Genomic DNA, 22,551 nt, shown 5'->3' with positions numbered 1-22,551 from the left:
TTCCACCTGAACATTTCAATAACCCCTGTCCTCTTCCTCCGCAGGACTGGTCCCAAGGGGCGTGATCTTGAAGCAAGGCCGCTCGGTGTGGGTGGCAGCGGCTAGGATAATGCCCCTCACTTGGTACCACACCTGTCTCTCCGTCTCCCAGGGCGGCGTATCCGTCACCTTCGACGGAACCCGCCTTCTCCAAGTCTCCCCACTGACGAATTACTTGTCCGGGGGCATCCTCATAATCCTGGGAGGCAGCATCAAGTGGCCGGACGTGTCTCCCACGACTTTCGTCCTGACGTCCCCGTCGCAGGCAAGCTGGGATGCACTCAGTTCGCAGGGGACTACAACAGGATAGTCGGGTCCTTCGCCGGGGAGCTGGCCAACCCCAAAGTCTGGAACAAGGCTCTGAGGGACAGAGATTATAAGAAGCTGATCGAGTGTAAGGATGCGGAAACTCTGGCTATCACTGACCTCCCTCCGTGGGCGCCCTCTGGTTCTAATATCATCGCGGGCTCCGTGGACGTGGAAGACCCTTGCAGGAAGAAGCAGTTTGATTATGTTCTGTTTCCCGAGCCCATGAAATATGCCGAGAACGTCGAGCTGTGTTTGAGGATGAATATGGGTCTCCTCCGCCCCAAGAAGCAGAGTGACATGGTGGCATTATCTGACGATGCTGGAAAATACAGCAGCTGTTCCAGCAGTGATAGGACGGTCTGGTTAGGTACTGACGATGACAGCTGCTGCACTTTAAGAGACTACCGGAAGGTACTGGTACCATGCACCACTCTCTTATGCGGTGGTTGTCAGGTTAAGGAAGGCTTCAGAAGACTCTACATTCTGAGGGGGCTATGTCCCCTTCCGGCCTTGGACTTGGCATTCGTGGCAGCGCCCGATTTCAGTTCCAGGCCGTATTTCAAGGGCTTCGAGCGCTACGACATCAAGAAGAACTATGCCACGAATATTTGGGAACTGCTCGACATCACGAACAACAAGGTCCTTGCTTCTACTTCTTCAGTTGATCCAATAGGCAGCCGGGTCTGGAAGCTTACGGCGGGGACCTGCGGGAACACGGAGGAATCTGAAGTGGAAGCCTCCCTAAGCGCTTGCGACGTGGAACAGAGTGCCTGTCGCAACGGCGCTTGCATCCTGAAGACGTCCCGCTGCGACGGATACCCGCACTGCCCTGACGGTTACGACGAAGAGAAATGCGAGCCCATTCGGATACCAAACGGGTATCTCAAAATGGCGCCCCCACCGAAGCCACCGGCTGATGTAACAGTCTCGATCGAGGTGACGCGAGTGGTATCGACGGATCCTCTGTTGCTCTTGTTAAACACGTTCCTGGAATGGGAAGACAGGCGGCTCCAGTACGCCAATCTGAGGACAGATTCGGACTATCCCATTCCACTGAATAACAATATATGGCGGCCGAGGCTCATAGTCCTGGCGCAGGGCAGCTCCGCTAACGTGGCTATGGTGCTCACTGACGACGATGAACTCAACGACCAGAGGGCCAAGTCGAGTCTGAAACTCATGGCCACAACTTTGGCGACGCCTGAGATGGACAAGAGAGATACCGCCTTGGCAGGTGAGTAATCGCAAGGTATTTTGTTTAAAGGTAAAACAATGGATTAGTCATTCATTTGACAACACTTGTAGTGGTGGTAGTAGCAGCTGTCAAAACCCTGAGTAATCACAGGATAATTTGTTTAGAGGTAAAACAATGGATTAGTCATTCATGTGACAGCAACTGCAGTAGTAGTAGTAGTAGTAATTTTTCTTGTTCTTAAAAATATTTTATTTCGAGTTTAAAGAGATTCAAAACCCTCTTTACAAAGTAAGTTTTTTTTTTTTTGTTATTTTCTAGGTATTTTCTTTGAAATTTAAAGAGATTCAAAACACTCTTTACGTAGAAAGTTTTTTTGTGATTTTTAAAATATTTTCTTTAGAATCTAAAGAGGAGTTTTCAGAACCTGATAAGTGTGCTATGCTATCTTTCATGATTCACCTTTTCATTTTGACAGAGTAATTGATTACAATGATTAGAGGCTACTATTAAAAATAATGCAATATTATCGAAAGTTGATAGCAACTGATAGAAAATATTTCAGTCATTAGAAAAGTTTCAAGAAAGGAGCGAAAGGAACATCAGGTGAAAGAGTAACAGGAAGAAAGTAAAGGCACTGTGATGAAATTCCAGGTATTAATTTGGGTGTAAAGGTCATAGATTTCCCCTTGACCTTCTGACCTGTGTAATTGTTTTTAAATGAATTGTTCTTTGAAGACGAAGAATTACATTAATTTATAATAATAATAATAATAATAATAATAATAATAATAATAATAATAATAATAATAATAATAATAATAATAATAATAATAATAATAATCAATCTGGACGTCACAAGAATATAAAACCTTGACATTCTTGAATTATCAATTGATTCCTAACTTCACGTGTCCTTGATTCTTGATTCATTTCGGGTCTGGGATTCTTCAATCACGTTGGCTGAATCTCGTCAGCTAGTCAGATAGATTCTGACAGATATGATATTTTATACTGACAAACTTTGAAAGGTACGCATGTGTGTGTGGCTTGATAAGGGTAGAACTGTTATAGAAGGAATTTTACTTTGGTAAATGGTGGCAGATGTTTTTCTGGTTACGGGTTATGGCAGGATTATGATACACACACACACACACACACACACACACAGACGCATATACATATACATGCATATCTGCGTAATAACTTCATTATTACAATCTTTTGTAGCAATTCCTGTCGATATACGAACCTATTATTTTCGTTGTTTATGGCAATCATACGATTTCACAGCCTATCATCAATTTCATCAAAATATGGAAGGCTTTTGTAACTGTAATTTCCCCGGTGAGCATCTGGATATTAAAGCATGTGTGAAAGAAATATTTCATAAGGATATAAGAGATTTGTGACTGAACAGTTCAACTATTTATTGTCTAATTCACACCTGTAATTAGATCAATATCCATACTTGGTTCCACCTGTCGTATTGGGTTATTTGAACCGGACACAATTCCTTATTATAACGAATCGGACATTTTTAACTATTAAAGGGATAAATTTGATACTAATTGCTATAAAACACTGTCAGTGGAAGTTCTGAAACCTGGTGAAAATTAGATTCCAATAATAACAATAAAATAATCAAATCAGTTGCAGAAACCGGATGAGAGAATAAAGAATTGCGTGACCATAATCGCTGGTAATCAGCGAAATGTATCAACGTCATGAAAAATTACTGACGTAGCTTCCACGTTCCGTTACGTATCTCTCTCTCTCTCTCTCTCTCTCTCTCTCTCTCTCTCTCTCTCTCTCTCTCTCTCTCTATGAATATTTGAGGTGAAATGGCTTGCCTGTACAAATCGGTAATAAGCGGTTACCGAGTTCCCATTTTTTATATTTTTTCAAGGGCTTGCGTACGCGTAGTGCGCGTAATGATTTAGGCGTTTTGCTTATATTTACGTGGAAAGACGAGGAGGAATATGCCTTTGTGTAGTTTACCTATTAAGCGCGCGCGCGCACACAAGGTATGAATTTTCTGAGTCATGTCCGATAGAATCACTATAACTTACAAAACTTGCATATGGTATTTTACAGTTTTGCACTTTTAGAGAGAGAGAGAGAGAGAGAGAGAGAGAGAGAGAGAGAGAGAGAGAGAGAGAGAGAGAGAGAGCCTTGATTTTCAAGTCCATGCTATCAGTAACCTGTTCAGTATTTGCTCCTACCCCCCTTCCTCCCACCTGAGTCTTCGAAAACCACCCAGGGTGTTTGCCTATCCCAGGTGGCTGCTATCTTTTCTTTTATGTAAAATGTCTTTCAGTACCAGCAAATGTCAGGGTCCGATTAGGAATGTGGTATTGAAGAATATCTCATCCTCGTCTCCGGAATGAGTTCTCTTTTGTTCCAGGAGTTACCTGGGGTCTGGAATAGTCTGCTGGGATTGTATTGCCAAGTATGGGCCCGTTTTTGCTGGGATGATTTTAGATTAATATAATAATAATAATAATAATAATAATAATAATAATAATAATAATAATAATAATAATAATAATAATAATAATAATAATAATGGTGAAGACATCCACAGTGGTGTAAGTGCAATATACTGTAATTTCTTCACCATTTCAGCGACTGATGCTGTTATGAGATTTGTATGAATAATAATAATAATAATAATAATAATAATAATAATAATAATAATAATAATAATAATAATAATAATAGGTCATATTTTAAAAATTAGAAAGTCTAGTATGAAAATCTGGAGCTCTGTCCTTTAAGAAAAAATTCGATATGAAAAACTCCGAAAGATTTTAGTGTGTTGACACTCAGCCATGATCAAATATTGAAAAATGTCAGCACTAGATTATAAACTGCTGTGTTCTGCTACGTAGTTAAGTAAGAGAATTATGACTATGTAAAACAAGAACACATACTTTAAACACACAAAAAGATACTCTTACTTCAAAGATATGATCCACATGATATTTTAGAACAGAGTAAATACTAAAATAGCTTAATTTTTTTTTACATTACGAAAACAAGTTTAATAGAAATGTCAAGTTTTCTGTCTGAAAAATTAAGAATATTTTGCATATTAGAATGAAAAGGGTTTGATAGCTTCCTGACCATTTTTTCTGCGGTGCCGTATGGCATAAATCAATCAATCAATCAGTCATAAAGGAAAATGGTATGTAATTTGAGCGCATTACAGATACACAGTACATCTTTTCCCCACTGTCAATTTCTTTCCTCCTGGTCCTCTCAGGCCTCAGAGTGACCCGTTGTTACTCCTACCAGATTTCTAGTACCTGTTGCAAGTTTCAGTAACGTTTTGTGTCAAGGGCGCCAAAGATATACTTTCCTCTTTTCAAGGGCTAGGGACCATAACTGGGGTCTCTCTCTCTCTCTCTCTCTCTCTCTCTCTCTCTCTCTCTCTCTCTCTCTCTCTCTCTCTCTCTCTCTCCAGTCACTTTTCTTTCCATTTTCCTAAGTGTTAATCAGTCCATATCAATATTAATTATCTGATTTGCCAGAGATTTGTTTACATAGCAGAATCGATTAGGTTTCAGAGTCTCTTGTTTTTAGAGGTCGTTGTTGGTCTCTCTCTCTCTCTCTCTCTCTCTCTCTCTCTCTCTCTCTCTCTCTCAGTTTTCTAAGTACCAGTCAGTCGGTATCAATTTTAATAATCTTATTTGTCAGAGGTTGTTTACACAGCATAATCAGTTAGGTCTGATTGCCTCTTGTTTTTAGATCTCTCTCTCTCTCTCTCTCTCTCTCTCTCTCTCTCTCTCTCTCTCTCTCTCTCTCTCTCTCTCTCCCCGGACGTGAAAGTGTCCTTGCTTTTGAGCGTTCGTGCAAGATTCACGATTGACATTTAAGCATCCTGCGTCGTTAGGATTTGCATGTTACCGGAAAGTGAAGGACCTCTGTATTGTACACGTGTCATTTTGGTGTTGATTTGTAAAGCAAAAGCGGATACATGTATGTATGTATGTATGTATGTATGTATGTATGTATGTATGTATGTATGTATGTATGTATGTATGTATGTATGTATGTATGTATGTATGTATATAGGTAGTTAGGTAGATAAGTATATAAGACGAATCTCTTTAATTTTATATTTTACTGCTGTTTGTAAAAATATCTTGAGAGAGAGAGAGAGAGAGAGAGAGAGAGAGAGAGAGAGAGAGAGAGAGAGAGAGAGAGAGAAGAAACGGACAAGTTAATTATATCATAAAATCAAAGCAAACGCTAATCTTTATTGACGACTCAGCTGATTCTTTCAAGTTAGTACCAGTATGAAGACAAGGACCAAGGACTAAGAGAGAGAGAGAGAGAGAGAGAGAGAGAGAGAGAGAGAGAGAGAGAGAGAGAGAGAGAGAGAGAGAGAATATGTAACCTTTCGTGTAAGACTTGAAAGAGTTGAAACTTGGTCTGCAAGAAAAACTGTTATATATTTTATATTTGGGAACCGTCCATATTAGCTAACATTAGCGGAGACAAATTATCTAGAACATCTATAGACAACTCCTGTGTCATTAACACTGATAATTCGTGCCCAATAAAATAATGAAATAACTTTAAAAATAATTAAAACTTAATACGAAAACTCCCTAACTTAGAACTTTTTGATCGTACAAAGTCCAACATTATTCCCCAACCGACCTCAGATCCAAGCTGTTTTTGTCGCTCGTGTTTCAAATAATTCATCAGGGAAGACAAGATCTGGACACAACTCCTATAAAACTTCTCCAGAATTATCGTTCTTAATCAGTTTTAACATTTAGTCAGCTGGTATATCATCCGAAATGACAGCCTCAGTTATTAAGCACCAGAAGCGTGTGAAATATATTTTGTCTGATTTCAGGGGGGCCGGGCGAAGAAAAAAAATCGTTTAGTTTCTTTTTTATATAACTGAAAGATTCACTTTACAAATTTTGGCATTCGTACATACATGCATACATACATACATAATGTTTCCAAGTTGTCAAATCAGACTCTAAATAAATTACTGATGAAAATTAGTGAATAACTGCATATAAAAATACACAAATTTATATCATCATTTTGTAGGTCGAATATTTTTTAACCCAAAAATACTTAGGGGAATTAGACCTGAGATTCGTTATACCTTTTAAATGTCATTGTTCGTCATCATCTTTTTTTAATTTATCTTTGCTTTATGACCTAATTTTGTCGTCCGCCTTGTGAGAAAGGTCTGAAATGAACGTGAGAGGAGAAACATAACTATTTAAGAACCAAAAGTTGATGAAATACTTTTTACCAGGATTCAAGTACACAATGTCAATACAGGGGAGAAATGTGTCAGCTTATATATTTGTTCCATTTTGAAAGTGCTGGAGCGGTTTACATAAACATCTAGCCTCCCATTTTGGTAAATTGTTGCAAAATTCATTAACAATAGAGATATCTTTTGAATGCATTTTCAATATGCAATTTTGCAAGCTGACGTCATGAAAAAGAAATACATTGAAATTACCATCTCTCCATCAGCTTATTTCGCCTCATTGTAGCCCATTACCATCAGACCCTGTACTCATCAAATGATACTGCAAGAATCAGTAACATTTCTATTTTGTTTTACATTTTTTTTTGGGCCAGAGTCTAAACGTCAGAATGTTCTGTACCTAAAAGTTTGCTCTTAAGACGGCCTTGGGAAGACTATTCTAGCTTCAACCTGGATTCTCTCTGATAGAATATTTCAGCAGGCTTTTAAAGAATGATTTCGGAGAAGTTTTACGAAAAACAGGACTACCGCAGAATTATGAGGAATTTCTCGTATTCGATGCCTGAGGGCATTGAATACGCGAGATTCAAATGCAATCTTTTAATACTTGTATTATCTTTGGTGATTAAAGTCGTATGCTTTCCTGAATCACAAAGCATGATGAAAAACTATAAAATTAATTTTTATTCGCTAATTTTATTCAAGAAAACTTGAAGCTTCGACAGGCATCGTGTAATCTCAGTGATGACCAGAACACTTTAGAAAATCAGTGGAATACCAAACGTAATTAAAGTAGACCCATAAAAATTAACGAAACATTTCTATACTAAACGAAAATAACTTAATTGTGGTTAGTAGGTTCATTGCAGAATCCCATTTATTAGTGAAAATCTAAAGTATTAAACTCAAAACGTGTCTATTTCATAATGTTTATGGCGCTGTCATTTTCTTAGGTTGTGCTTTGCGTAGATTTGACGGAGCTATCTCTTGTATTCACTTCATGACTGAAATACAGAGATCTAAATCTCAAAGGCTTAGGCTCAGTCTCGACGCTAATGTGGTTCTTGTTCTTCGATGAAGCTTGGAAATATTCTGTAGAACTAAACACAAACACACACAGAAACACAATCACAAACAGACACAAACACACTTCTCTGAATACATCCTATATGCAGGTCCATAAGCTTATAATTGTCAATGCCATATGATTTTCGATCCAGCAATTCATCCATAGTCAAAAGAACACCGTCAGGATCTTGAATGTCAACGAAAGAGGCCAGTAATGAAAGAATCTGGCTGTTGAAATATTAGGCACACTGACTTTTCGAACTAGGCTTGTGAATTCTTAAAAATTCACTTAGGGATACCTGATCATTGCTTGACTTATGGATATGGAGAGGGAACAGAATTCAAAGCTAGATAATACAAATTGATTTGCTTTGATATTACAGATTTTTTTTTTACTTTTGGAGAACTTTTAAGAATGACAGTTTTTGCTATTTTAAAAGACTGAACATGAGAATACAGAAAATGACCCTTTTTTTTTTTTTTTAGTAATATGATTATAAAACATGTTTATCTTTTTAAGCGTCTTTTGCTTTCTTCTATTAATGAGTTAAGCATTCGTTTGACTTAATTGCAAAATAGTGCCTTTCAATTTTTCTTGAAAATTGTTCGTGTGTTTCGAGAAAATAGAAATAAAAGAAATTTTTACTAATTTTATTGTCGTTCCTTCACGTAATTCATGTTTATATATATATATATATATATATATATATATATATATATATATATATATATATATATATATATATATATATATATATATATATATATATATATATATATATATATACATACATATACACACACATACACGTACCACACACACACACACATGTATATATGTGTGTGTGTGTATGAACCAAACTGCTAAACAAGAGCAGACAACGTAGAATGAAATATGCATAGTAATGTAGCGCCTATTCTATGATCGAACCTATTTGAAAAATTAATGACGAAAACGCGATATTGTATTGTGTTAGAGTTCGTATTCAGTTTATACTTGCAAATCGACATATGAAAGTTATCGCTTGACCTAAATTACTCAAACTGGCTACAGTAGAGCCTCCTATATCGGCCCTGTATCACTGTATACTCATTGAAATATGTTGCTTCTGCGAATAATTTTTCACTATCATATTTCTCTGTTAAAAGTAGAGTTAAATACTTTGATTTAGCATTTTTCAATAGTTAAGTTAGTATTTTACCTTACTGCTGATTTTGCAAATACTGCAAATGGGACCCCCTAAATAAAGCATTGAAGAATCATGCTGAAACTTCATTAATTTGTGTATTAGTGTTTCACGAGCCCAGTAGGTGGCATATCTCAATTTCGAAAATTTTGTAGATACTGCAATTTTCCATTTTAGGGCAGTATAAGCTTAGGAATGTTTAGGCGCTCAAACTTACTCAACAGCTCAGAGCTAAATTAACTCCACAGGACAGAGCTAAGTTAACTTAGAGTCTTAGAGGTTGGAGGTACTTTAACTTGACAAACTCTAATAACATTTCGTTGGCAGTTCAGAGCTACAGTTCCACGCAGTTTTTCCAGAATGATTATTCCTGTTGTGACCAAATTCTGGAATGACGTTCCTAAACCTGTAACTGAATCTTAGGGACTTCAGAATTTCAGAAGTTTTTTTCTTTGGGGGACTGGGGTTAATTATCAGGCTTACGTGATTCTCACTTCGTAATTTATTTATCTTTTTTTTTTCTTATTTTATTTTGTTATTTATCTTATATGCTTTTTTATGTTATTTTTTACAGTTCATTCATAACTTTTCGATTTCCTGTTATGCACTGGCCTTAGGGCTTGCAACATTGTGCTTTGCGACTCTAGTTGCAAAAACTGTCTTGTAATAATAATAATAATAATAATAATAATAATAATAATAGTAATAATAATAATAATAATACATTATCTCGTCAAGCTACAACTTTATATCTCTTATAAAAATGTGATCAAACATTACTGCGGAGGTGCTGGAGAATGCTGTCAATGTCTCTCCGGTCAATGAAATCGCGACACGAAGTATTATTCGATGTTCAGTCAGTTCCCTTCACATAAAAAGACGAATTTATAGGAGCTATAAACACCGATTTCGTTTTGGCATTCTGTATACGACAGAGTTATTTGTAGACGTTGGACAACAGCCTCGAGAAGTAATTCGATATATTGCTGATCATTTTATAGATGTCAATGCCCCGTGTAAGGATAGAATTATCTGTATACTGATAATCGTTGGGTACTAGTTAAATTTTCAAGTTTATTACATTTCGGACATTTTGCAAGATGGGAAACGCTTGCCGCTTCCGATTCATGGTTCTCGTGAATACCATTATTAAACGGTTCTTGATAAGGGGTCCTATTAATATTAAGACAGTTTCTTATAAACATTTGGGTTGGAGTCACTTCTGGGGTTAAATTTTTGTCGTCAAATAAGGCCTAAGAAGGAACTAAAAATCAAGTTCCGTACTCAGATTCTGAACATCACCTGATTCATACAATCACGACAACTGAATGCCTTATTGACGTAAATAGCTGTTATTGTTTTTTACATGAGAAAAAATTTCATTTTATTGCCAAAACATTGCTTGATTTGAGTATATCACCCGATTCACACAATCACGACAATTGAATGCCTTACTGACGTAAATAACTTTTTTTTTACGTGGGAAAAGTTATATCAGGTTCCAGAAATCATGTCATGTTTTGTTATGTAATTCTTCATTAATGTTTATCTAATTCCTTTTCTGATTAGCTGAAGCTTGCTTGTTAAGACAATGTTTATTTGTGTTTTTACTATTTCTACAACTACAACAAATAGTAATATTATTATTATTATCATCATCATCATATTTATTATTATTATTATTATTATTATTATTATTATTATTATTATTATTATTATTAGTGAAGAAATCCACAGTGGCGTAAATGTAAATATATATTAGAAATGTACACACACACACACACACATATATATATATATATATATATATATATATATATATATATATATATATATATATATATATATATATATATATATATATTATATATATATATATATTTACACCACTGTGGATTTCTTCACCATTTTGGTGACTCATGCTAATATATTATTATTATTATTATTATTATTATTATTATTATTATTATTATTATTATTATTATTATTATTATTATTATTATTATTATCGCCTCTTTTAGGTTTCAAAGTACGAAAACCTCATTGCTATAAAGGGCTCGACAACAGATATCTATCAGCTTCAACAGAAATGCTATTAACTGCAAATGCAGTACTATTAAGCTGACGAAGTGAACGGCCATCTTCATTAAGAGTAATTAACTCAAAAGTGGTCAATTTGCTATACTGCAAGTTCTTTACTTATCATTAAAGTGTGTCTGTGTTTTGTTTGTGCGTGTGTGTGTGTGTGTGTGAGAGAGAGAGAGAGAGAGAGAGAGAGAGAGAGAGAGAGAGAGAGAGAGAGTGAGAGAGAGAGAGAGCAATGAATTTATCATGACGCTACGCCAAAGGCCTTGGGGTGAAATGACCCCGCAAGTATACAAAACAGTTATGAATTTGAATTATTCAATGGCGAGTTGATTTGCATACGATAAATTTTGCAGCAGTTGGAAAAGTGAATAACGACTCTGTAGGATCTTTCGTATTTATGGGAATGAAGAATTATTTTTCTCACATTTCCAGAAATGCAGAGGCTTAATTTTCCCGCATTTCTGTGAAGGCACAGACCTCATATTTTCACTTTTCTACAAGTCCATAGACTTAATTTTTTCACATTTCTAGTAATGGTGAAACTTAATTTTTTCACATTTCTAATAATGCAGCAGACTTTATTTTCTCATTCCTAGTATTGCAGACCTAATTTTCTCATTCATAGTATTGCAGATTTAATTTTCTCATTCATAGTATTGCAGACTTAATTTTCTCATTCATAGTATTTCAGACTTAATTTTCTCATTCATAGTATTGCACACTTAATTTTCTCAATCATAGTGTTGCAGACTCAATTTTCTCATTTCTGGAGATACAGGAGTTAATTTTCCTACATTCCTAGTAATATGGAGACTTAATTTTCCCACATTTCTAGTAATAGAGGAGTTAATTTTCTGACTTGCCCAAATACACAAATGTTAGTTTTTCTCATTCACTTGGTAATACAGATGTTAATTTTCTCACTTGCCTAGTTGCAAATGTTAATTTCCTCATTCACTTTGTAATACATCACATGTTAGTTTTCCCATTGCTTAGTCATACAGATGTTAATTTTCTAACTCGCCTAATTATACAAATGTTAATTTTCTCATTCACTTGGCAATACCGGTGTTAATTTTCTCACTTGCCTAGTGATACAAATGTTAATTTTCTCACTCACTCAGTAATACAGATTTTAATTTTCTCACTTGCCTCGTAATGCAAATGTTGATTTTCTCACTCCATCAGTAATACAGGTGTTAATTTTCTCACTTGCCCAGTGACACAAATGTTAATTTACTCATTCACTCAGTAATACAGGTGTTAATTTTCTCACTCGCCTAGTAGATACAGATGTTAATTTTCTCATTCGCTGAGCAATACAGCGCTGATGTTAATTTTCTAGCCTGTATTGTCAAGCAAAAGTCCGTTTTCCCGCCTTACTGGTAAAGCAGATATTAATTTTCTCAACCTCTTGTTGTAAGTGAGTTTTCTTCGATTTACTCATGAATGGCAGCTTTCTAGTGATACTTGGCGGGGTGGGGAGGGGGTTGGTATGAGTAAGCACGGGGTGATGAATGAATCATGAGTTCGTGAATGAAACATGAGTATGGATCCTTGGTCGATGTTATGAAAGTATGATGCGTTTTTTTTCTTTTTTTTTTTTTTTTTTGTGGCAAGATACGATTTTATTCTTTCTTTTTATTTCATGCTGTGGGTATATATATATATCTATATCTATATCTATATATGTATTTATATCTATATATGTATTTATATATATATATATATATATATATATATATATATATATATATATATATATATATATATGTATATATTATACATTTATGTATATATATTTATGTATATATATGTATATGTGCATATATATACTGTATGTATATAATGTAATTATCCTTTGATAATTAATTTAACAGACTTGGGTAAAACTAACACAAATTAGTATGGAAACAGATACTCTGCTGCGCAGTTTTTTGCAATATTTTCCAAAAGACAGATCACTTTCGAATATTGCTTTCCAAGGACATTAATTTGACTCAACCCAATAAAACAAAAAGTGTTCTGTGGTTCAGTCAAATGCCAACCAATAATTGGGAGAAGTTTTAATACTTCCCAGCACTCCATTTATATCAGCATGAAAGAATGTCAATTATTCTTGAATGTTTAAGAAATCTGCTGAAGGCAATTCTCCTCAGACTTGAGAACTGACCTCAATATACGGATCGATAAATTCTTTCATTAAAGAAGTGTAAAAGTATCGAGGTGATAAAAAGCAATTATTTTTCTTCCATGTTCAGCGAAGCCTTTACCAAAGACTGAACAGCTATTGAATGAGTGAAGATGAATCATTCATCGTTTAGTTGAACGTACTTGGAACCGATTCACACTCATAGGTTACATTCCGGAACGTTCCCGAAAAGTTCTTAGTTGACTTTATAAATTAAAATGGAGCAGATGAATAAGTTTTAAAGGAATTCCCAGAGGCTTTCGGTACAATAGACACTCAATGCACTGGGAATTCACGCAAGCGCATATGTGTACCACATTAAAACGAGGTTAGAATTGGTGTACCCCCGAAAGAGAATGTGATATGTGGACTTCGTGAACCCATAAACAATGGCGTTTATGTTTTAAAGCGTGAGACACACACACACAATATATCGAGCTTAAACAATTCTGCGTAGCCTCATTCTGGCGTAGAACGTCCTTGCTCACACTGCGTATTCAGATTTGACTAGAAGCTTCAGCGAAGGTCTTTCAAAGCGTGCAAATGCACTCTCCCCCGCATTTTGCGAACCTTTCAAATATACGCAATATACGCCTTCATGGAGATGCGTTCAAGCACGCACGGTTTGCGTATAATAGTTCTCTTGTTATTCCTCTTCAAATTCCTGCAGCCATTTCTGAATATTAAATCGATTTGGAATGTTTCTTGTCATTTTTAACAACTTGAATTATATATTTCAAATTCCAAAGAATGAGTTGTCGAAGAAAATTTTTTTTAAAAACAGGTTTTTTCACTATTTTTATATATCCTTAAATTCATATTGGAATGTCTTAATGTGTTAATGACATAAATGAGTTTCATGTTATAGTCTTCGGTTAATAACCAAATCTGATTCTTAGGGTTCATGGGTGTGATTCTTATCTCCCTCACTGAAATGCCCTATAGAGTCTAGATTCAATCCCTAGGATCAGTTACCTTATACATAGAAAACTATGATGTTATGTTTATGATTGTAAACCCACCCTGTGAAATCTGTTATTTCTGAAAACACTTATATCTTATAATTGTAGGTGCCAAGAGACTCTAAACAGGTGAGCCTATCTCGTCCGTTCATGCAAAAACCTGACTCTCTCTCTTCTATTTTAATTTCTCGTCGTCCTGCTCTTGATAATTGCTCAAGTTTGCCCGTGCCATCTGCCTCTGTGTTGAAAACATCATGACCTTCACCCACTTTCGCAATCCTGTTAGTTACTCCTTTCTGACATATTCTTAATATTTATCTTTATCGATCCAGTTGTACAGCAAACGTTTGATTTTTACATCTTCCTTAAGCTACGTAGTATTGGAAATGTCCCAATGATTTATTTACTCAAAAGCAGCGCCGGATGTACAGAGCTGCAATCTTGTAAGGGCGCTCGTCCTGAGTAGAACTGTCCATTATCAGAAATCGATGGAAGACGGAAGTCCGTCCTTGTGCCTTGCAGTCGTCACTATTCCCACTTAGTCGTTCTTGGTCGTAATACCAGCTCGCCCAAAATCGTTGAAGCCATATTGCTTGATCCAACCCATAACCGTTTTAGGTATAATGCCAATTTGGGCGTGAAATCTGTCATTTTGGCCTTGGGTAACTTATAAGCGAAGGTAAACTCTCTCTGTAACGCTTATTTTTATTATGTGGAATTGCCTCTAGCTATGTAACAAGCATCACGTTAAAAGAATCGTATATTGATCGATCTGTCACTTACACCCGAGGCGGAAGTTTGCTGTCTTTATTTAATTTTTTTTTTTGGCAATGTGTCTCGGCAATTTTATATATTTCACGAATTGGGTCGTTGCTCTTTTCGCTTGTCATGTAACTTTTGGTACCTAGAGGGTAGTTTTAGGGAAAATATTTAAATGACGCTCGTAAGTAAAGTAATGTATTTTAGAAGAAAATACCATTTACATCACGACTAGTTTAGCTTAGCAATATATAATCGAATATTGATAAGCAAATAAACAGCCAATATCTTTGAAATTCAGTTCTTATTTCCTTAAACTTGTCTTAGCAAATTGCATGCACTTGTAGTGACATTGTAGGTGCTAGACACTTAACATGATAAGTGACAAAGTGCCGTAAACATGCTACTTGCAATGACATTGTAGATGCTATAAACCTGACAATATGAGGGTCATTATAAGTACGATGAACTTGACATTACAAATGGCATTCACTTGCCATGAACATGTCAGTATGCTAGTAATTTCAGCTACCATAAATGTCATTGTGACTGACATTATATGACGAATGCCAATTGTCACAGAATTGCCATTTGTGAGTGCCATTATAAGAACATTATATCTACAATTATGACCAGCACTTGCACCACGAAAGTTCCCTTAGAAAAGGGGATTGCAAGCGCCTCAGTCATGTTACTCAAGTGTAAATAAAACTCACTTAGGTACATATCTCACAGTTCAGACGAGGAAGGCCATTCTGAACTTCAAAAGCGTTGTAGTAGGCAAACAGTTTACCCACGCCACTTAGGTCCCTAATCGTTTGCTTTCTTATTTTTCTGCACCAAACGCTCGTGGCTGTGTTTGCTCGATGTAGTTCAGGTAGTTATAAAGTGCTGGAGTGTTTACTAAGTATTCGTCAGGTGAAATGGGGAATTTCGCACGAAAAATATAGCCATGTACTCCGACTTGCATGCAATATTGATATGAAGTGTGTTGTCACACAGAACCACAGATGTGTGAACAGTATCTAAGTCCATTGTGTAGAAGAGGCCAAGATGTATAAAGTATGACTGAAAATTTGGTCCACACGTGAAAGAGAAAATATGGAAATAAGCATTTTGGTGATGGTAGACATATTTCCAGTCTACATTTTTCTTTTTATTCAGATCAACACCTACCTTACAGACTTAATTGAGACTGACATTGAGACAGAGATAGATAGAGACAAAAAGGAGATTTGTTTTATAGGAGAGGTGCGAATCAGTCTGCACACTGGACATGAAGAAAGAGTCAGATTTGATTCTGCTATTTGTATAATATTGTCTGAATATTTTCCCAGAAATCAATTTATACTGGAGAGTGCATCCAACAACATTTAAACTTACAAAACTTATCAGTTTGGGACCTGCCAAGTACTTAATTATTATGGCAATTAAGAAAATTAAGAAAAACCGACAATAGTCATAAATGGCTGTTTACACAAAGCCTCTAGTTAAATTCCGAAGCCACTTGGCATTTACCAAATGGAAGAAAGTGAAAAATATTTTATTCAGTCAATGAAACCTTGTAAAACCTTTATAAAATAACAAAGACCGTGAGTATTAAACCTTACAGAATGCTTTATGGAATAATGTTGAGAGTTGAGCAGACAGAGAGAATGAAATCAATGAACCCTTGATCGTTCTTTTTTGCAATAGAAATCTAAGACAAGGATAAAATGCATGCATACTGGATTCAGGAATGACGCTCGTTACCTTCGCATGACATTTTGTCGAGGCCTTCTTGAGAAATAGCCTTGAAACCTCCGCCAAAGGTTAGTAGAACTAGGCCAGTTTTCATGCTGGGACGGAGTACAAAACCTTAATCAGTCACAAGAGGATTTCAAGTTCATTGCTCATAGTTCCACGTTCTGTGGTTAAAATGGGAAAAGTGATTCTGACTGGTTGCAGACATAATCGTTTTTGTGAATCACTTATGTCTGATGGACATACATACATACATACATACATACATACATACATACATACATACATACATACATACATACATACATACATAACACGTTTCTGAAGTTAAAATTTCAGAAATTCAATTAGAGATAACAGCATGTATACGCATTAAATTTTGTCACTTATATGTAAGCTTATGTATCAAGCTTACCAGAAAGGTTTGGCAACAATTTCACCAGCTTACCAGTGGCAACAATATTAAAAGCTTGCTGGAAAGCTTTGGTAACAATATGGCATTAATTTATCAGGAAGCTTTGGCAACAATATTATAAGCTTACCAAAAAGCTTTGGTAAAAATATTAAAAGCTTACCAGAGAGCTTTGGCAACAATATGACTTTAGCTTACCAGAGAGCTCTGGCAACAATATTATAAGCTTACCAGAAAGCTTTGGCAACAATATGACATTAGCTTATCAAAGCTTTGGCAAAATCATAAGCTTCCAAAAAGCTTTGGCTCCTTAACGTAATGATGCAACGCCACAGCTTTCCAACAGGTAAATCAAGCAATGTTTAGTCCATGACCACGTGACATTCTACTCCTAACAGGCTCCACCTAAGCTCTTCATTCCTTCATCCCCACACATTCCTATCACATGATCATACCATCTCACTCTCTCGACCCTCTTATCAAATCAATAATCTTTACCACACTGGAAGTTCTTATTTCTTCAATTTTCAGTGTGCACCTCACGCTGTGCACTGTAGACATTACTTAAGGCTCTTTGAAGCGTCCCTTCGGCCCCTAGCTGCAGCCCCTTTCATTGCTTTTACTGTACCTCCGTTCATATTCTCTTTCTTCCATCTTACTTTCCACCCTCTCCTAACAATCGATTCATAGTGCAACTGAGAGGTTTTCCTCCTGTTACACCTTTCAGACCTCCTTACTGTCAATTTCCCTTTCAGCGCTGAATGACTTATAGGTCCCAGCGCTTGGCCTAAATGCAATCTTCCATTTTCCACTCTCCTATCATATCAATAATCTCCACCACACAGGCTGTTCAATTTTCTTCATTATCCAGCCTCTCAAGACAGGTGTTAGTCTTTAAAGGTCAGGGCTGGAACGGCTATGGTGGCGTGACTCACCTAAGACTTATCAGCCTAGGAAATCTCAAGGAGTAACTCATTAAAAATGAAAAGCCTGTCCGTCGAATCGATTTTACAATATCTTAGATATTCCTTCATGCAAAGTCCATCCTTTGTTTGCTGCGCCGTTCGACAGTGCGCTTTGATTATCGGCGTTGTTGAGAGTTGCACAGTCCGATGACTACGTTATAATTCAGAAGGGTAATTGATGGATTGATGGTGAAAAATACTGTTTTGGGTACGAGTATGAGCTTCGTATGTACGTCTAGTGATTTGCGATTTGCTGGGTGATTACATATCCGTGTTTACATTGGTACGTTTTGATGTACTGATTCGTTCCCAGTACAGCTTTGGCAGGCAATATTACGGTTTATTACACAGAGAATCAGTTTCAGTATTTCATACCTGTTAGCAAATCCAAGAGATTTTAATATAAACTATTACATTCCTAATAAGACCAGTGCCTTTAAGATTGCCGAGGGCAATATGAACCTCTAATGAATGACTTGTGTTTTCAGCTTAAGAGTCCTGTTGACTCAAGCAGGTGTTATCAGAATTTTTTCCTGGATTGAAAAGGTACCCTCCACCTGCCAATGCACTTACATATTAACTGCTTATATAATTTACGAGCCAACCTCCTCTGCAGTGTTATTTATACGTTAATTACATCTTCCTAAGTTACAGATTCAGAATATTTTACCATTTATTTAACATCTTCAGAACAGTGGCACTTTTTACATATTTGCTGCATTTACACTTATTTTTTATATTCATCACATTTGCCTATCCATTCACAGACAAAATCTGTCATATCGTCTGCGTTAACTACAAATGGCTCTCACTTAACATTTTCAGTAGATTTACTTTTTAATGTTAATCAAGTAACCATGAGTTACCTGAACGTAGGCCTGTCACTATACACTGAATTGTTATAGATGAAGAGTAATTCCTCATAAACTATCATAAATTCATTATAAAGGTTTCATTATCATAACAATTTGTGTATATTATGATGATGCAACCCCCTGTAAACCCTCTATCAACCTTGAAGGAACCTTCCAACTCCAAGGGTTACGAAAACAGCCAATAAACTCAACAAATTTTTTTATCTCCTCAGATACAATCTTCCCAGGGACCAACACCACTCTTACTCTGTCCGAATACGTGCTTCGACCCATCGACTGCAACTTCGACCTCAGCTTCTACCCCTTCGACGTCCACACGTGCGAACTCACGTTAGTTCTGGTGCCTCACAGCATGAAGCACGCCCGGCTGGTCCTGCCAAATAACGGGGCGAGGTACACGGGAGTGACGAGACTCAGCGATTTCACCTTTGACGATCTGGAGATTAGGAATGAGGAAGTGAAGGTATGTAGAGAAAATTGTCTGTTAAATTTTCTGGTAAACTGTCTGTTAATTTATTTAAAATAAACTTGTCTATGAAAGTTTATAAAATTTTCTGTTGTCTATGAGATTGTTTATAAAGTTTTCTGTTAAATTGTCTGTAAAATTGTCTTTTAAATTGTATTAAATTGTTTTATAAAATTTCTTATTTAATCGTCTGTAGAATTGTCTGTTAAATTGTCTATAAAATTTTCTATTAAATTGTCTCTAAAACTCTGTTATAATTGTCTGTAAAGTTGCCTTCTGAGCATTCAAAAAGAAACAATAAATGTTATAAAAAACTATTTCGGCCCCTTTTTTAATATTTTAGGTTGGCATTGCTTTCCAGGTACAGAATTTTAGTTCTGGTTCTCTTTCCAAAGATAACATATCTTTGTAATCACATTTCTTTCCAGGCAAAAGAGAGAGAGAGAGAGAGAGAGAGTAGGTGCGAAAGAGCAATGGTTTTAGCTTTCTTTCCAATTCTTTCTATTACTTTCAAGCATTATTTCCTTCCAGACGAAGGGAATAATATTTCTGGTTTGCCTTCCAGATCGGCGCCGAAGAACACAGCGGAGTCGTTCTGAGCATGCGCCTAAGTCGACACTCGGCCTACATCATGGTCTCGGTAATCCTGCCATCCTTCATCCTGCTGGGCATCAGCATGGCATCCCTCTGGATGACGTCCCAGGCGAGCGGCTCCACACGCCTCCTCGTGAGCTGCGGAGCCACGGGGGCCTTCCTCGCCCTCTGGCTCATAGCCAGCTTCAACAGCCCTACGACGGGCAGGGTGAAGGCCCTGGACGTGTGGCTGTGCTTCTGCACGATGCACTCGGTTCTGCTGACCCTCCTCCACGTCTTCGTCGACATCTTCGGCCCCACGGAGTCTCCCACTCTCTTCTCCCGGGTGATGTCCCGGTCGCCGTCGAGAATGAGGGAGGTCAAGCCCATCGAGTCTGGCAGCATCTACGACAACTTGATTCGCGTTCCCGACAGCGACGACGCCTGGACGGCGTCGTACTGGATCGTCTTCATAGCCAGGGTGGTCTCCCCGGCCCTGGTCGTGCTCTTCAACGCCTCGTTCTGGCCCTTCGTCATCTACTTCAGCAGGAACCCTCTGCCTTGATGCGTGCTCAACTCGATGCTAAATATACTCACGGAAAATCTATCTATTTTTATGCGATTCTTCCGAAATAGATTTGTAAACTGTGCACGTAGATTTTTAGTGGTCCTCCAGTGGGACCCTTAGGTATCTTTGGGGTATAAGCCGTTACGTGTGGGGCCAATTACAGTGCCGAATTTATTCCTTGAACAATCAGTACCCAAGAGGGTCTATATAAGCATCAAGTACGGACGATATTCTAATACTCTGTTTAGTCTGTCCTAATCTTACAATATATACTCTTCATAACTATTATAGCAGGTAACTCAAACGATGTCATGTCTTCAAACTGCTTTTGTTAATTACAATCATTGTATTTAAAACTATTTATATATTCGTCTAATCACACAACATTTACAAAGACAAACGAACTAATATTTCAGCTAAAGCTGCAGCTAGTGCATATATAACTTTCAGTCGTGTAATAATTTATGATTTATGTATTCAAAAAAATCCCAGCTATTTTTGTCAGATTCATGATTCAGGCCACTTGCCTACATCACGTGATATATTTATTCAGTGGCAGGAACTACATGCAAAGCAGGTATCACGAATTAGCCATGAATGTTGAATGTATTTATGCATGCACCTATATTTTGCCCGTGTATTTACAAATAAATTGGCTCACAAACTTCAGTTCTCCTGATGAGGGTAAAGTTTACGTGTTTTCTGTTAAAGATGATTTTTTCTGTCCATGTAACTACGTCATCCACAATCAGTAGTAACAGTTTTTTTTTTACAATCAGCAATCTAGATGTAGCAGAATTTTCTGTCCATGCTACTATTAATCAGTTTTTTCCCACGTAGAAATGTTAATCAATCACGAAAATTTCTTCTCTGTGCAATTAGCTATCACGCAAAAATTTATGTCCGTGAAATTGTAATTATGGAAAATTAACTTTAATACATTAATCAGTGAATAAAAAGATTTTTCCTGCAATTATGGTACTGTCACATTTAAACTAATTAATAATAATAATAATAATAATAATAATAATAATAATAATAATAATAATAATAATAATAATAATCTTCGAACAATCAGGCAGATTAATGTTGACATGGTAAGCATTCAAGTATTTCTTTATTTAAAGTCCTGTTCCATTTTGTTCCGTTTTTGGTCCTTCAACAAATCGGCAAAGAATGAATTCAAAATGACATTTTCTATTTCTAACTCGAACCACACCTCGCGTATTGCTAATTGTCGTTCAATTCCTTTTTATTTCGTGTTTGGTCAATATATGCGGTTTTATGCCACACTTCATTCCAAATGGTGTCGTTTGTTCTCTTGATTTAGCATCGCTTCATATTGATTCGCTTTCTAATAATATCCAAATGGGCGTTTGATTCATTGCATATTGAATGTTCAGACAAGTTCTTGTTGGTTAACACCGGTAGTTTGATGGTTTTATTGAAAATTCTGTGTTTTGTATATAATACTCCCTGTGTTTTATATGACAGTAATAATGCTCTTGTTAGGAGTTTTATGCATTGTTTGTCTTTTGTTTTGATAGTTTGTAAACATTTTTATATCCATTCAACAACTCTGATGAATCTTTGATATGCTAGAAAAATAAAATGCTTGTTATTTCAGTGAATCTATGAAAAGTATATATATATATATATATATATATATATATATATATATATATATATATATATATATATATATATATATATATATATATATATATATATATATATTTATATATTAAGTTTTATTTCATAACGGATAAGAGATTTGCACACCCATTCCTCTAACATTCTGACAATCTATTACAAATCAAATACTAACCTTACTACAGATATCCTGATATGTTAAAAAGCAAATTGTAACAACATAGCAACACTTACTTGTCAAAGTGCA

General features: G+C 36.2%; 2 protein-coding genes across 3 annotated transcripts in view; both read left to right on the top strand.

Moving 5' to 3' along the window:
- The window catches only part of LOC136846817 (uncharacterized), a 52,903-nt gene extending 52,551 nt beyond the window's left edge, over positions 1 to 352 (top strand). For both annotated transcript variants that reach the window (XM_067118077.1, XM_067118078.1), the window contains exon 5: positions 45 to 352. In XM_067118077.1, coding sequence (XP_066974178.1) covers positions 45 to 349 — 305 coding nt within the window. In that variant the 3' untranslated portion in view covers positions 350 to 352. The remainder of the gene's footprint in view (positions 1 to 44) is intronic.
- LOC136846816 (glycine receptor subunit alpha-4-like) lies at positions 352 to 21,354 on the top strand. The gene is made up of 3 exons (XM_067118076.1): positions 352 to 1,582; positions 19,257 to 19,507; positions 20,076 to 21,354. The coding sequence occupies exons 1-3, from the start codon at positions 571 to 573 to the stop codon at positions 20,646 to 20,648; spliced, it is 1,836 nt and encodes a 611-aa protein (XP_066974177.1). The 5' UTR covers positions 352 to 570; the 3' UTR covers positions 20,649 to 21,354.
- The last annotated feature ends 1,197 nt before the right edge of the window (positions 21,355 to 22,551 follow it).

Source organism: Macrobrachium rosenbergii, chromosome 15 (genome assembly GCF_040412425.1).
Source record: "Macrobrachium rosenbergii isolate ZJJX-2024 chromosome 15, ASM4041242v1, whole genome shotgun sequence".
NCBI classification, from domain to species: Eukaryota; Metazoa; Arthropoda; class Malacostraca; order Decapoda; family Palaemonidae; genus Macrobrachium; species Macrobrachium rosenbergii.
The sequence above is the reverse complement of the archived record's forward strand: the minus strand, read 5'-3'. Positions and strand labels throughout refer to the sequence as shown.